Below are 16,437 nucleotides of genomic sequence, written 5' to 3' on the forward strand. Positions count from 1 at the left end.
CCAGAACCGGGTACATGCATCTGTTGATCAAACGAGCGCATAATTATAGAATTTTCAATTTGATACCCACACTGGAAAATAGGAATGCAAAAATGATGAAAATCTTACCAAAAATCCAACCTGGCTATACGTAGAGGGACTATTCGAGAGATAAATTTGCAATTCAACGGCGTCTTCGCAAATGGGAGTGATAGCCGCTTGGCCCACTTCAGTTTTTAGTACATCAAACGTATTAGGATAAGAAGCAATACGATGAGGGCATGCTACAAATATTTCTTCATCTTTAGCAGGAGTTTTCACCACGTAAGATTTATTTGAGGTGATGTAGTTTACGTCTATGAAGTGAAAAGGAGACGTATCGATCGCATCGAAATAGACTATAGGCTCATATTGACCTCCACATAGAGCTGAATACAAAAAAAAAAAGAGGGATGTTATAGACCAAGTTTAAGGTTACTAAAAGGTACTCATACTCACAAAGGAATGTTTTCAAAACTCAAACTCTCTGATTTGAACAAAACCAAAGTACGTAGATTGAATTAGCATGTCCTAAAACTCCTTCAACCTAAATTTCAGATTCTAAAGTTCATTTTTGAATGTTACGAATTTTTTAAGGCTCAAAAAACCTGTTTTAAAGGTGATTTTCAAAATTTTTCATGAAATAAACATTGTTTTGAGTAATTGCTCTGGAATGGCCAAAAATGAACGTTGGGACGAATAACATCCGCTTCAAGTGGTTACTGCGAAATTTCAGGAGTGCGAGTTCGAAAGTGAATTTTTGACCAATTTGAAAATTCCAGAAATTTGTCGTTTTTGGAGCCTCCAGCGAGTTTCCAGAAATGTTGATTTACATAACTTACAGGGTCTAGAGGGTGCTCAATCAGCACTGACCAAAGTTATACTTCCTAAAGTTAATTTTTGGATCCTCCAGTGCGATTTGAAATTTCTGGAGGAATTTGAAAACTCGCTGGAGGCTCCAAAAAAATCGAATTGCGATTGTTTCAGAGTTCGATAATCGTGTAGACTCACAAGACGATATCTTACCGAAAAATTTGCACGTTATATACCTTCTTTGAAGATTTGTTTTTTTCATCTTTTTTTCTAGAATTTAAAAATTGATCAAAAATTCCTTTTTGGAAATGGCATTTCTGGAATTTCGCGCCAGCCTCCTAGAATGGCCAGGAGAAGGCTCGATAAGCACCTACCAAAGCTCCCAAGCTATGCGTTCTAAAGCTAATTTTTGGCCCCTACGGAATGATTTGAAACTATAAAAAATTTAAAAATCGCTGGAGGCTCCAGAATGGTACAAAACTAATATGTAATTGTTGATGGGTTTAATTCGAAGAAATTATTCACATTGGTTCACTTTTATGAAAAAAAAAATTGTAGTATTTCGTAAAAAAGCTTGAAATTGCCCTTGAAACATCTTTTTCGAGTTTTTTTGAATTTTCAAAAATTCACGAAAAATTCAAAAATGGACTTTAGAATTTGATATTTTGGTTACGGGCGTTTTAAGGCATGCTCTTTCGAACTACTTTGATTTCGTTCAAATCGGAGGGTGTGAGTTCAAAAATTCCCATATCAGAAGTCAGAAGTAGCCACGATGCGACGCAACGGATTCATTATTTAAATTACAAATTAGGACCCTGAAAATGGTCTAATTTTTAATAATTCACGATTTATTGCGATCATAATAAATGAAAAATCATAAATTTTTGGTACTTTTGTACTTCAATAGAGCAGATAAGGGGAGATTTTCCCACATTTCTGTCTACATTTGAACATAATATCTTGAGAATGTGCTAAGGTAATTTTTTTTTCAATTTTTAGACTATTTTAGCCAAAATAGAAATCCTAATTTTTTTATTGAAAATTTTTTTTGACTCATTTCATTCCATCTATCAACGGCTATCATCGAGAATTTTTTCAAATTTCAATTTGTGGTCATCATGCCTACTTTTTTTTGAATATTTCAAAGATTTCTAAGCATATGAAATTTTAAAATGACGCCATCTTGACAAAAATATAAAAAATAGCTCTCCAGGTTGAATTCATCTTAAGTTTTCGAAAATCCCCTGGTTTTTAAGTGAACTTTCTAAGAGAACCGTCACATTCGACTATAATCATAAGAACTACACAAAATTCAAATCCCATTTGTAGTTTTCATCGATCAGAATCGCAAAAAGTATGGGAGCAGTTGTGTACACATTTTGAGATCTAGCTCACCGATTCACAGATGTCATTTGATAGGCAACAGGTATTCAATTTTTTCGAAAGGAAATCGTTCGATTACTTTTTTTTGTTTTCAATTCTTCGTTACGTCAAGACTTGGAATGATAGGTATCAATTGTTTAAATAATTCAGATCAGATGGCATGGTAAGAAGATATGATTCACCTTGCATGTCATTTGAAGGTCAAGTTTCTGTCGATATAATAAATCATTTTCAGTATCGAGTTATGATTTCTTAACCATCTGTTGAGAAACCGTCATAAAACCAGCAATGAAAATCTGTTACAAAAAAACAAGTTTTGATAAACGTGGCCCATCTTTTAGCTAAACTTTTTAAACATCTGACCGAACCTCTGATCGATTTACAATAAGAATGAAAACGCTCGCAGAGCAATATTTTATGAAGACGTTTCTGTCCTCCCCTCCCAAAAATTGGCGGATCTTAATTTACATCGTGTGTTATGGAATTAAATCTAGAAAACTTTAGATTAATAAAGAGATCTCATCACGTTAATTCTTTGAAAAATTTACACTGTTTGTTAAGAGGAAGTTAATTCTTGTATTAACAGATCAGCTCCCAAAATCCTTAAAACTAAGTATCACTTCCAAGTCAGCATCCTTGTTCCAGGATAATTTACGCCATGATTTTCAGGAACCTCAAACTCAATAATATCAAAGTTTTGAAAGTTCATATAAAAAGTCATAAAGGGTATTCCCGGTTAAGATAGGTGAAATGGCCCTGTTCTCAGATTTGGAAAATCATGATGGATTATTGTTGGGTACGTCCAATAAAAATTTTCGACCGGAATTTCCGCCCCCCAACCCACCCCCCTTGGTCAGTATAGCCAAAAAACGCGTTTTTTGCGCGAAAAATTCTGTATCCATGAGTAGTGGGGATAAAATTCTGGTACCACGCGGAATGTGTAGGGAAAGTCTGGGCCTTTCAACACGATTTTTTTCAAAAATTTTTATCATAGTGGTGGGGGTAAAATTGACAAAAGAAAACTTTGAAGCGCCACAGCTCCGAATTGAAGGGTACTACACAAAAACTGTTTTCGCCAAAATGTGTCTTTTTACTAGTACTTTCTTCCTACTAATCCATGAAATTGAAATTTTGTCTGCAAAAGGCTCATATTTGCAAAAAATACGCGTTTTTCGCATTTTTTTGCAAAATTATGCAAAATATGCGAAAAATGTATAGAACAAAACATGTTGAGCGTCGAATTTTACCCTAGAAAACGTGTTCAAAAGGTTGTCAAAACGCTCATCTACTGAGCTAAGCGCGCGCACACATCACATCTTTGCAGCAAAGTCATGAGATGAGGTATGGCACCTCACTGTGCACTATCTGATGAAGTGATATTGTCACGTTGGTCATGTCACTTGTCAAAAATTCCTGCTTTTGCCAAAATTATCAAAAAAGTCACATTTTTGTAAATAGGTACCTATTATAAAAAATTTTTAACTTCTGTCGAAATTATCAGAAAAGCACTGTTTTTGGTCATAATTGTCGAAAATACTTTCTTCTGAATGACGTTATCAAAATCTTAATATTTTTTGTAAAAATGAGCAAAAAAACCTGTTGTTGTCCAAAATTTCAAAAATTCCAATTTTTTGCCATAATTAGGTAGGTATCAAAAAATCTTGACTGTTTGTAAAAATTGCCAAAAAAGCACATGTTTTATGCCAAAATGTTCAAAAAATTTTATCGCCGGAATCATTGCAAAAAGTCTCATTTTCGCCAAAATTGTAAAAAAAATTATTAAAAAATCCCAACTTTTGTCAAAATTTCCAAAAAAGTCCTGTTTTTTGCCAAAATTGTTGAGAAAATACCTTTTTTGACGTTATCAAGAAAATCCTAATATTTTTTGCAGAAATGACCAAAAACTTTGTTAGTAGCCAAAATTTCAAAATTTCCTTCTTTTGCCAAAATGATCCAAAGAAGTCCGTGTTATGTTTTTTCTGCTCTTGCCTAAATTGTCAAAAAAATCTCGTTTGCGTCAGAATCGTACGTAAATATAAGTTCCTTTTTTGTCAAAATTATAAAAAAACTCCTAACTTTGTAAAAATTGCCAAAAGAAAACTCCTGCTTTTTGCCGAAATGTTCAAAAAATCTTGTTGCCTAAATTGGAAAGAATTTTTGATTTTCCAAAAATTATCCTTAAAAAATCCGGTTTTTTGCCAAATCATTGTCAAAATTTTATTTTTTCTTAGTTATTTCTAAATAAATAGATAAATTACGTGTCTAGGTATCGTAAAAAAACTTCTGCTTTTAGCCAACATTTCCAAAACTACTGCTTTTTGTCAAAATTGTCTGCAAGTTCCACTTTTTCGACGAAACATTGTGGGCAAAGGCCTTTTTCTGATGAATTATCCAAAAAATTATATTTTATGCCAAAATGGTTAATAAAATCTCGTGTTAGCCAAAATAGATTGAAGGTACAGTTTTTGAAAAAATTGTCAAAAAGTCCTAACGTTTATTAGAATTTGTCTCAAAAGTGCTGCTTTTTCCATTTTTAAAATCAATACTTGTAATTTTATAGGTATTTTTTCTCTCGATTTCTTTTTCTATTCATTTTCTCTAGTTCTCTTTAAAAATAGAAAAATTCTGACCCGAAAAAAATGTTCAATTATACTTGTAAATAAAATGATAGGTACCTACGTTTATCACATCAATCTATGGATAAGATATACAAAGTGTACTTTTTTTTATAGAATATGTAGTATGGGTAAAGGATCTTCAAAAATGCTAAAAAAAAATTGATTTTTCAAACAATTTGTCCCTCATGATGGGTCAAGTTTTTGAATTTTGGTAAGATTTGTTGAACATGTATGTATTGTACCTATTGGATTTAAACAAGATTTTGTTGAGATTTTTGAAAATTGAAATTAAAATCGAAATTTGTATTTTCTGCAAATACTGATTTTGAGTTAGATTTCTGAACAATTTTTGGGTAACTTGCCTATTCTTGGTAACTTTTTGTAAGTTTGACATACGATATTTTCATTTTGAAGGATTTTTTTGACCAAGCATTGTGGAAACGTGTTTAAAATGAGAAGACTGTGAAAATTATAACTGAATCACTCTGACCTCAATTTGAATATTTTTGGTATTTTTTTTATTCAGAGAGCTCATGATTACAATCTAAGCTAACTTCAGTAGAGGAGCGTTTTGACAACCTTTTGAACACGTTTTCTAGGGTAAAATTCGACGCTCAACATGTTTTGTTCTATACATTTTTCGCATATTTTGCATAATTTTGCAAAAAAATGCGAAAAACGCGTATTTTTTAGAGTTTTTTGCAAATATGATCCTTTTGCAGACAAAATTTCAATTTCATGGATTAGTAGGAAGAAAGTACTAGTAAAAAGACACATTTTGGCGAAAACAGTTTTTGTGTAGTACCCTTCAGTTCGGAGCTGTGGCGCTTCAAAGTTTTCTTTTGTCAATTTTACCCCCACCACTATGATAAAAATTTTTGAAAAAAATCGTGTTGAAAGGCCCAGACTTTCCCTACACATTCCGCGTGGTACCAGAATTTTATCCCCACCACTCATGGATACCGAATTTTTCGCGCAAAAAACGCGTTTTTTGGCTATACTGACCAAGGGGGGCGGGTTGGGGGGCGGAAATTCCGGTCGAAAATTTTTATTGGACGTACCCAACAATAATCCATCATGATTTTCCAAATCTGAGAATAGGGCCATTTCACCTATCTTAACCAGGAATACCCTTTCGCAAATTCGAATCACTGTATTATCGAACTTCTCGAACATTAAAAGACAATTCACATCGGAAAATAACACAAAAAATTCATACAAAATAAAAGGCTAAAGCCCACTATAGGAGCGAAAAATTAGAGTTTGTGAGAAAGAGGATCGATAAAATGAAAAGTTCCAATAATCGAATCATCATTCAGAAAAATCTTAGTGCTCAGTCATCGCCAACTTTCCAATTTCCTCCACAACATTTACTTCTTTGACTTCGGCATTACCATCATCATCAAATTGCAAAACAGACAGCGAGTTTAAATTAAAATCTTTGAACTCTTCTTCCTCATCAATCATTGCGTCGAAATATGAAATTTCACTGTACTTGCAACCGTAGATGGTACTCTGAGGTTGGTTATCTTGTGAAAATTCCCATCCTAAATTAACGATATCATAATCCGAGCAGATTTTCTCAATATCCCATCCCGTATTAGAATCCAGCTTGACCACATTGTGCATTACGAACAAGATTCCATAATTGTACTGTCGCTTGTTGGAAAAAAATTGCAAGGAGACCGTTTTCCAAAAATATTCCGGTATCTTATATTTTTCATCTAGCCAATCTACATTTCCAAACGAAGGATCCCGTTTGCGCTTTAAATCCCGTACCAGTAGGTTTCTTGAAAGCTGTCCATAAGTCCCTGTTTCTATGTCTACTGCATCGATGACCTGAAAAACCCCAGCTAGATGAAAATTTCACCGTGGACCCATCAGTTGAGGGAACGAGGGTACAATAAATCACATACTTGAGTCACTTTCCTAATGAATACCTCTAAAGCTTGCCATTGGCTCAGCAAATCACGCCCCATGGGAGCAGTCAAGAAATTTTGTCGCGTTGCTGATTTCCAATTATCGAAGAGGAAATCCTCTTCTGGAGCTAGAGGTACTTTGACAAATGGGATTCCACCCGGGTGAATTTATGACAAAAGTACATTAGATCGGTTCAATTTTGGCAAGGATGCTTCAAAAATCAACAATATAGTTATGTATAAAAGAGAGATGTACGAACCAGAGAGTATAAAGTGTCGATACCATCATCGTTGATATTTTTGTTCTTTTTGTATCGCCGGCGTTTGAGCTCTCCACGAGCCACTTCCGGTTTCAAAAATTTACCTCCGGCAATAGAATACCACAAAGAGGCAATTCGAGCGGAATTTTGGCGTGATTTGAAATGAATTAGACCAATAACCATGTGATGCTGTAAGTTAACTCAAGAATTAAACAATGCAAAGGGAAGGAAAGTAGGAGGGAGGAAGAAAGAAAGGGAACAAATTTGCACACAATTGAGGCATTATCTTACTTCTGGTATATTTTTAAACTGATGACTCCCTTCTTTATTTGGCGTATGAATCTATTGATTACATAAAAGGATTTATGTAGAGCCATTGATTAATTAAGATACTTACACTAAAAAAAATCCACCACACATGAAAAATTGAAAATCTCACCAAAAAACCAACGGCGCGATAATTCGTGCGATTTGTTGGGAAATAGATTTGCGATTTAACGGGGGTTTCACAGATAGGGATGACAGCCGCTTTCTCCACCTCAGTCTTTTTTATATCAAACGTGTTAGGACGATCAGGATTCTGACTGGGGCAGGCTGAGTATATTTCCTCATTTTTAGGAACACCTTTTACCACATAGTGCTCATTTTTGTCGTCGTAATCCACCCTTAGGAATGCGAAATAATGGATATCCTTCGCATCGAAAAAGACTATGGGTTCATGTAGACCTAAAACTAAATACATGTACAAAAAAAAAATAGTTAATGGAGTTGGTTAATCGAAGATTACCGCAGGAAGATTAGAAAATTTCCACGACGAAATGACTGATCACCTTATGAAATTTCAAATTTAGACTCGGAAAATATGTCCTAAATACAACCGAATATCATTGGAAATATTAAAGATATCTAGTATCACATCAGGTCAGGAAATTGACCATTATTTGAGCGGATCTGATGAAACATAAGATCGAAGCTAAGATGTTGGGAAAATTGAATCCCAAGATTAAAAGTACACGAGTGATATGATAAGTGAGTTACCGAACAATTGGTAAAAGTGCCCGCTTGGCAATAATTGAAGCACACTTCATACGTACAACTTCTTCATGAATTCGAATCACTACCTATTTCAAAAGGTAAACAAAACGTATTCTTACCGCAGCGAACTGCATCAGTAGCGACGATGACAAAAAAGCTATAAATGATAATGTTCCATTTCGAATTCATCTCAAAAATCCTCTACTTTCTACCAATTGCGAATCAAAAACGTTTTTTTGACAAGAATTAATACGAGAAATAATACACGTTTTCAATTACTACATCACGAATGCGGTAACAAGAAGTACCTACGTAATGTTTATGACTTGAAATTTTCGTCGAATAGAATCGCAAAATGTTCAGCAACAACTGTGTAAACATCTCGATAATTCACTGCCAAATTAAATTCACAGCGGAAATTATTTACTATGACGTCATTTGATGAGCAATAGACAAGGCAAGGTTCGGTGCACCAATAAGATTTCATGGCCTTTAAATATTGTCTTGTGGGTGAGGGAAAAGTTTGAGAAATGTATAATTTGAATTCAGGAATTGAGAGCATACTTGGAAATATTCCACGTTTTTAGGAACATTTTTTCGAATTTACAAAAATTTCAGAATAAGAACCCTTCCAGAGCAATCCTATCAAAAAATGATATGATCAGATGAAAGTAGGATATTTTGTTCACATGAATATGAATGATTAGGCTATATCAGACCTAATCAGATCCGCACATTCCTCAGATCCAATTAGATCTGATCAGATGTGAGTTTTGGATGGGATGAGATCTATTCAGAGTGGATCAGACTCAATCATTTTCTCCTGAAAAGTTGAAATGTTCTTTCTACTACTTCCAAATTGAATGGATTTAAATTACACGAAAAAGGGCATGACTGAAACAAAAAAATCCTACGTACTTAGGTACTTTCATCGAATTCTGTTTGCTTTTAATAAATTGGTACTCACCTGAAACAAAGCAAATAAAAAATCTAGATTAGTCAAATTAAAAATAATAATGTATGGTTTGGTCTTCAGCTAGCATAAGGACCCATAAAACAGCTCCTGAAAAAACGTCAGGTGTTCAAAGGGGAAAATGAGAGCCATAACTACCTGGTTGTGCATCGGTAATTCACGAAACAAACGACCAGTTTTATACTAGAAAAACGCATTACAATCCCATTTATTCGTAGGCCCCATTCGACGAATAATGTGACGATGAGCAGAATTTTTCAAGTATCATTTTTCACATTGAAAAAACAACCTCCAAAGCCCCATCAGAATGGCCGAATTTTGACTTGACCAGATACGATCTGTTCAGACCCGATCCTATCATTTTCCCCTGAGCTTGTGTAAAAAATGGAGGTAAAGTCTCTTCTGCAAGGAAAATTTTAAATAATGGATACTTTTTTACTTGACTTCAAAACTTAGGTACCATTGTACATTTCGAAAATTCATCTGGATATTTTCCAACCATTTTTTTCAACGTTTTTAAAATGTCTGGCGGGTACAAATATAATTTTAAAAATTTCTCATAAAATTATAATTTTTTATGATTTTATAAAAGTTGAACTAAATTTGAAAAGTCTCAAATGTATTTTTTTTAAAGGTAATTGACCCATCTGTCTGGCCTCTCAAGGTCATCTGTCCTACCTGGCTGGCCTCTCATAGTCACCTGTTTGGTCCCTTAAGGTCATTCGCTCATCAGTCCAGTCTCAGGATCGTCTCCATTCCCGGCTGGCCTCTACAGGCCATTGACCTGCATATATAGACTCTTAAAGGTCACTGACCCATCCATATGGCTTTTCAAATCCGTCTGTATGTTTGACTGTTTGACCTCTCAAGGTCATTGACCCGTAATTATGTCTTCTCTAGGTCATCTGCCTTCCTGTACCTACGGTCTCTTAAGGTCATTCAAAACGGTCATTGTGGCTTTCCAAAAAAAAATCTGCCGGCTTGTCTGCCTTGATCCGTCTGTCTGGTTCTCTCAAGATCGTTTGTCGGCCTGTCTAGTCTCTTTTGACCCATCAGTAAATGGTTTCTCAAGGTTCATCTTAAGGTCATTCAGACATTCACCTGTCAGTACAGCCTCTCAAGGTTGTCGCTGACTGCCTGTCTGGCTTCTCAAGGTCATTGACCAGTCTAGCTGGCCTCGCATGGTCGTCTGGCAGCCTGTCTGGCTTCTTAAGGTCACAGACCCTCCCGTCTGGCCTTTCAAGATTGTCTGTCGTCCTGGCTGGCCTAGTTTCCACTCGTACATTTTACTACAGTACAATGGATCCTGTTAGAAGCGATGATGACGAAAATGTAAAAAAACAATACTACTGATGTTGAGCTCAGGAAAATTCATTAAGTAAGTATGTACTTCCAATCAATCGATTTCAAGACATGAATTTGTAGGAAAAATAAGGAATGATTCCAATATCTATCCACATCTACGTATATCCTGAGAATTGCTCAAAGAATGGGATTTGAACGAATACATCGTCAAAAGTTTTCATCGATGAAAATCACGAGAAGTTGAAAAACAATATGTGTGAACAGCTGAACTACGTAAGCACCTTGATTGATGATTCAATTTTTTTGTACTGCTTCTAATGATGAATCATCTCCAACATCGAATTCTCGAACATTTTTTACATTTGTCCAGACCTGTTTAGATCCGATAGGGGAAACTTGATTGCATCTGATGATCAGATCTCAATAGACCCGATCAGCCTTTTCGATCAGATCATATCAGTTCAGATTTGATAAAATTCGGACGTTTTCCGGATCTGATTCGAACTAATCAGGTCTGATTAGATCAAAGATTTGATCGGATTGATCTTATTTTCAGACTTGATTTTCAAAAATCTTATTATGCTTATTTGGTCAAATCGGAACACTTCCCAAATGCGATTTGATCTAACTAAGTTTAATGAGATCAGAGTTTTGATCAGATTATGTACCTATCTATTCAGACCTTTTGACACACGATTGTGATACTTGAAAAAAAAAACTGATTTCTTAAATTGATGATGGGTTGATACAATTTTCCATTATATTGCTACCAGAAAAAAAGGGGAAAATATGAACAATTAAATTTTATTTCAAAAGTGTATACTTAAACATCAAATGGTTTTGCAAGATAAACTGAAAAATATTCCCATTAAAAAATCAAAAAATATGAGAAATGAAGCACTAATCATTGAATCATTATCATTAAAAAAAAAATCAAAATTCTTAATTAACACTATCGATAGTCTTCGTCAACTTCTCCATTTCCTGAATAACATTTACTTCTTTGATGTATCCATTACCTTCAGCATCAACCTCCAACAACGATAATAAATTCAAATTGAAATCTTCAAATTTTTCGTCAGTCATTTGACCCAAATAACTTAAAGTTCCATCATTCATCGGACAACCGTACATAGGACTCTTAAAATGACCATTTTGTAAAAACGTCCATCCTAAATCAACGGACTTGTAATCCTTGCAGATTTCTTCGATATGCCATTCGTTATTCGGGTCTAAATTAGGAACATTGTGCATGATGAACAAGATTCCGTAATTATAATTTTGATCCTCGAATTCCTGTTGCAAAGCGACAATTTTCCAGAAATATCTGGGAATACGGTACTGATCATCTGGCCACTCAATATTTTTAAACAAAGGATTACGTAGACGACCGTCGGGTAGCTTTGTAAGCTCTCCGTAAATCCCAGTTTCAACGGCAACCCAATCGGTAACCTGCGAATTTCGATCAAAGAGAACAGCTGATGAAAATATTCAATTTTCTACGACTGACAAAAAAAATTGACGAGAATTTCCCATACTTGAGTTACTTTTCGTATAAATATCTCTAAATCTTGCCATTGGGCTTGCAAATCCTGCCACATTGGAGCAGTGAAGATATTCTGTCGTGAGGCTGATTTCCAGTAATCGAAGAGGAAATCCTCTTCGGGAGCTAGAGGTACTTTGACAAATGGGCAATTACGCTGAAAATATCAAGAAATTCCATTTGGTTTATGAGGATTCAAAAAGCGTACGTGACGTAAGCATCAAAAGAGGTATACGTACTGGAGAGTAAAAAGTATCGATGTCGTTCGTGTAAATATCTAAGTTCTTCTGAAATTTCAGGAGATCGTCCTTTTGACGAGTCACTTCTGGTTGCAGAAATTTACCTCCAACGATGAAATACCACAAAGATACAATTTGTTCATCATACGTGTTAAATTTAAACTGAATTAATCCGACAACGAGGTGATGCTATGAGAAATAATCAGGTTATAGTACTCGTACAAAGCAAGTGGTATAAGGTCGGATGAATCATTTTCCCAGATTAATTGCTTTGTCTTACCTCTGGTACATCAAAAACTTGAGCGGGCCATGATTTATCCGGCGCATAAATCTGTCAAGGTTAAATTCAGAACATAATACATACGTGTATTTTCTGATTACACCATAAAGAAGAAACAAATTTCAAGACACATATAAGACCCGCAGAAATAAAAACCTCACCAAGAATCCAACGGCACTATAACGCCCAGGTTTATTCGTGAAGTAAATTTGAGATTCAACGGAACGTTCGCAAATTGGAGTGGCAGCCGCTTTACCCATCTCAGTCGATTGTATAGCAAAAGTATTAGGATGATCTGGATCCTGATTTGGACAAGCCACGAAAATTTCATGATTTTTATCTGCAGTTTTCACGATGTAGTGTTTACTCTCGTATGTGAGTTATCGTATTCTATCTCTTGGTATGCGAAATGTTGAGTATAGGGAGCATCGACATCCAAATAGATAACAGGTTCATATAAACCTAAAGCTGAATACAAACACACACACGATTAGGGTGCAAGCTAAATTTTAGCTTTATACCTCAATTTGATTAAATCTTGATTTTTTTTTGGTGGAAGCCGAGTCTTTGAATTTTTTAAAAATTACCAAAATTCGAAAAATGAATTTTACATCTGAAATTCTGCCTGCTGGAATAAGTATATAACTATGTTCAAAAAAATGCTTCACATATTCTTACCAAAACGAATTGTATTTACAGTAATGATTATTGAAATGTAAAAAAGGACGCTGCAGTTTGAATTATTCATCTTGAGTTTTTTATGTAAATTAACGCTAGAGATGAGAAACGATTCCAACAACAACACATAGCACGAATAACATGGGTATCTAAGTTCTAAGGAGTTGGAATCGTTTGAAATCTTGATAAATTAGATTTGAAGGTTTTATCGATGAGAATTGTGAAACATGTAGAAGCAATTGTATAAACATCTCCATGATCTCATCTCATAGCAGAACAACATTCAGGCAGAATTTGCTTACATATGGTAACGACAGGTAACAGATATTCAGGTTTTTCAAAAAGAATTCGTTCGATTTTTTTTTCTTAACGGACTTTGACGTAATTTAGTCATTTTTATAAAATTCTTCTCCATCTCCAAGAGGCTACTAAGAAAAACTGCGGAACCGATTTCGATGAAATTTCAGAATTGGGTTCGATCCGTAGAGTGTTCCCAATGTTCAGAATAAAATTTTGAAAATTTTGAAATTTGCCCCTTAACCATAATCCCTAAAAATGAAAACTGGTTTCAAAACCTGAATTTGTGAGTTGAATTGCATAATATGTTTTGAAAATTTGAATCCAATCGAATGGTTTTTAAGGGTTGTAGAACTTTCAGAAGTTTTGCTTCATCATCAATAATTTCAACCATTTTCAAGTACCATGAATTGAATTTTGGGATTAGTAAAAGCGACTGAAGACATGGTGAAGTATATGTGTACAAAATTTTGTTACAATTTCAAGTCGTCTAACGTTCTGCAGCATTGATTAAATTGGCACAAAAATAAAGGACTATAGTAAATTTGAATGTGGTAAACAAATTGGGACAGCCACAGAGCTTTTGAAGAACGTTAGTCTCGTAATTTAGCATGAAACTTGAACATTATTTATGTCCGCTCCAATTTTTTACAATTTCTTCGGTGTTGATGCCATCGTCGTCGTCGTAGTCTCGCTCCTTTATAGGAGATAGCGTATATTTCCATCTATATTAACCGGTATCTAGCGTATCTGATCGTTTCATTCAGGGTTTTACAGGGAGAGTTGGCCGGTGAGTTTGTTGTTAACAGCTCCAATCGTTTCCTCCCTCTCTTCGATCTTCCTTGGATTTTCCCCTGTATCGGTAGCATGAAAATACCATTTTCTCATATTTTATGTGCTGTATACTTTAGCTTTCTGTTTTTGATATCTTCAACTACAACTTTCCGCTCCTCTCCTATTCTTGCTAATACTTCCTTGTTGGTAATGAAGTCCTTCCATGAGATCCATAGTAGCCTTCAATTGCACTACATCTCAAAAGCGGATACTCTCTTCTCGCATTCTGCACTCATGGTCCATGTTTGGCAGGAATACTTCAGAACGGTCCATACATAGCATCGCATAATTTTCTTCCTCAGATCTATACTCATCGTTTGATTTCCCAGCACATTGGCTAGGTTGTTAAAAACGGTTTTTGCCATTCCAATCCGCGATTTGATTTCTTTATGATCTCTACCATCGTAAACTTGAATTATCACAACACAATTGGTTTTGGCTTGACCTCCAATCTCACGAGTAGTATCCTCTTTGATTTTGGAATTATGGCACTGATTTTATCGCTGATTCTGGTATGTATTAATATCCCCACACCTTGTTTGTGTGTGCGTCTTTCCCAGGATAGATCATTTCATAGTCTTTATCTACTCGGTTTCTACCTTTTCCAGTCCACTGGGTCTCCCTTATTCCTAATACGTCAATTTGCAATCTCATGGCTTCTTTAATTACATTAGCAAGTTGTCCAATTTTATACAAAGTTCTTACATTCCAGGTTGCGACGTTAATGTTGTTCCACCTTGTTTCAAACTCAGCGTATTCTTAGCATGCTATCCGGCTGCCTTGGCGGATGAGGATCAGCCTGACGGAGACTTAGGGCCGTTGCTAAATTGATGTCCATATGTGACCCCGCCTGACAAAATCAACCATTTCGACAAAATTTCAAAAATCTGATCTTTCAACCCTTAAGATTCATTTTAAACGTCATTATTTTGGACACTTTTTTTTTTGTCAAAATGGTTGATTTTGTCAGGCGGGGTCACATATAATTCTAAGGAAATGTAATGGTGTTGGTTTCCTGTTGTCTTCCACCATGATTTTCTATTGGGGTTTACTCCCTTAGCCGAATTTGCCAGTTTTTAGGCGCTGGTATTTGCCTACTCACTCTGAAGCTCTTGCGCTTCCCTGGGGCTGGAACGAGTGAGTTGTTGGTGTTCTGCAGCTCTTATGCATTCTTGTTTGTAATCCGTATTTATGTAGAGGCTTGGCCTTTGACTTGCCACTCCTCCACGTTGTTCCACCAACTGGAGAATTCTGCTTTAGCCATGTTTATCAATTCCGAGTCCATCAAACAGCAACATGTTACCACCCCGCACGACGTGGACACGCAGAATACCCCTGGTGTTGTCTTCGCCTTCTCACCTGTCCTGGGGGACTGGCTTCTCTTGATGATCCGAGCTACTACCTAGAGACTACCTCTAGCGACAACAACCTGTGCCCTCACCAGGTGTTGATGCCGTATTTGAGGTTATTATACGTTTGTATTATTACACTGCAGTTTTCTCTTTTTTTATTGAAAATTTTATGAGAAAGATGCCTCAAAATCCATTTGTGATGTTGACTTTTGAGGAAGAACGCTGAGAATTTGATGGATGATGGGTGGGTTTTCACATTATATCATTACTTTTAATACTTAAATTTCAAGTCAATTTGTTGGATATGTACACTGATTAAGATCAAAAGTATGTGTACAATGTTCAGTGTTTTCTTGCCCAAGATAATTTGTGTTTGTGTAGTTGGGAGGGGGAGGGGTCTTAATGAGCTCATTTAAATTCTTTTAAATTCAATTACAAGGCGTCTTCTGCAGAAATGATGTGGTCTGATCAATCAGATAAGATCAGATAAATTCAGACATTCTTCTATTACAAAAGTGTTATTCTTAGGTACGTATATCCCACAGTAATGTACTTTAAGAAAGATAAAGTTTTCTACTCGAGCCGATCACTACCTAAATGAAATACAAATTGTCCAAATTTTGAAATCGAATAAATAAATATTTACTTTTTTTCATTTCATAACTGCCGGATTTTAAACGTAAACCGTTTATTTACATTCGCGGTATCTTTGAAAAAAAAATACGTACCTAAATAACGAAAAAAAAATTCCAAAAATTTTCCGAATACGTGACAATGAAACGAAATGTAGAAGAAAACAGGAAAACTGAAGATAAATACCTCAGTAGAAATATCGTTTAAATCTGAAAATATTTACATATTTTTCACGGAAAAATATTTCTACAAATAAA

General features: G+C 35.2%; 2 protein-coding genes and 1 long non-coding RNA gene across 4 annotated transcripts in view; 1 reads left to right on the forward strand and 2 right to left on the reverse strand.

Annotated features, from left to right (window-relative positions):
- mAChR-A (muscarinic Acetylcholine Receptor, A-type) overlaps positions 1 to 16,437 on the forward strand; it is a 148,688-nt gene that overhangs the window by 38,609 nt on the left and 93,642 nt on the right. The gene's annotated exons all lie outside the window — the stretch shown is intronic.
- Positions 5,997 to 7,354, reverse strand: LOC135848234 (uncharacterized). The gene is made up of 3 exons (XR_010559335.1): positions 7,303 to 7,354; positions 6,749 to 7,200; positions 5,997 to 6,671 (listed from the first exon to the last, which is right to left on the reverse strand). It is a non-coding gene; the product is annotated as an uncharacterized LOC135848234 (long non-coding RNA).
- Positions 11,056 to 12,866, reverse strand: LOC135847428 (uncharacterized). Its single transcript, XM_065366946.1, has 3 exons — positions 12,107 to 12,866; positions 11,863 to 12,024; positions 11,056 to 11,776 (listed from the first exon to the last, which is right to left on the reverse strand). The coding sequence occupies exons 2-3, from the start codon at positions 11,923 to 11,925 to the stop codon at positions 11,267 to 11,269; spliced, it is 573 nt and encodes a 190-aa protein (XP_065223018.1). The 5' UTR covers positions 11,926 to 12,024; positions 12,107 to 12,866; the 3' UTR covers positions 11,056 to 11,266.

The sequence above is a fragment of the Planococcus citri genome, chromosome 5 (genome assembly GCF_950023065.1).
Source record: "Planococcus citri chromosome 5, ihPlaCitr1.1, whole genome shotgun sequence".
In the NCBI taxonomy this organism is placed as follows: domain Eukaryota; kingdom Metazoa; phylum Arthropoda; class Insecta; order Hemiptera; family Pseudococcidae; genus Planococcus; species Planococcus citri.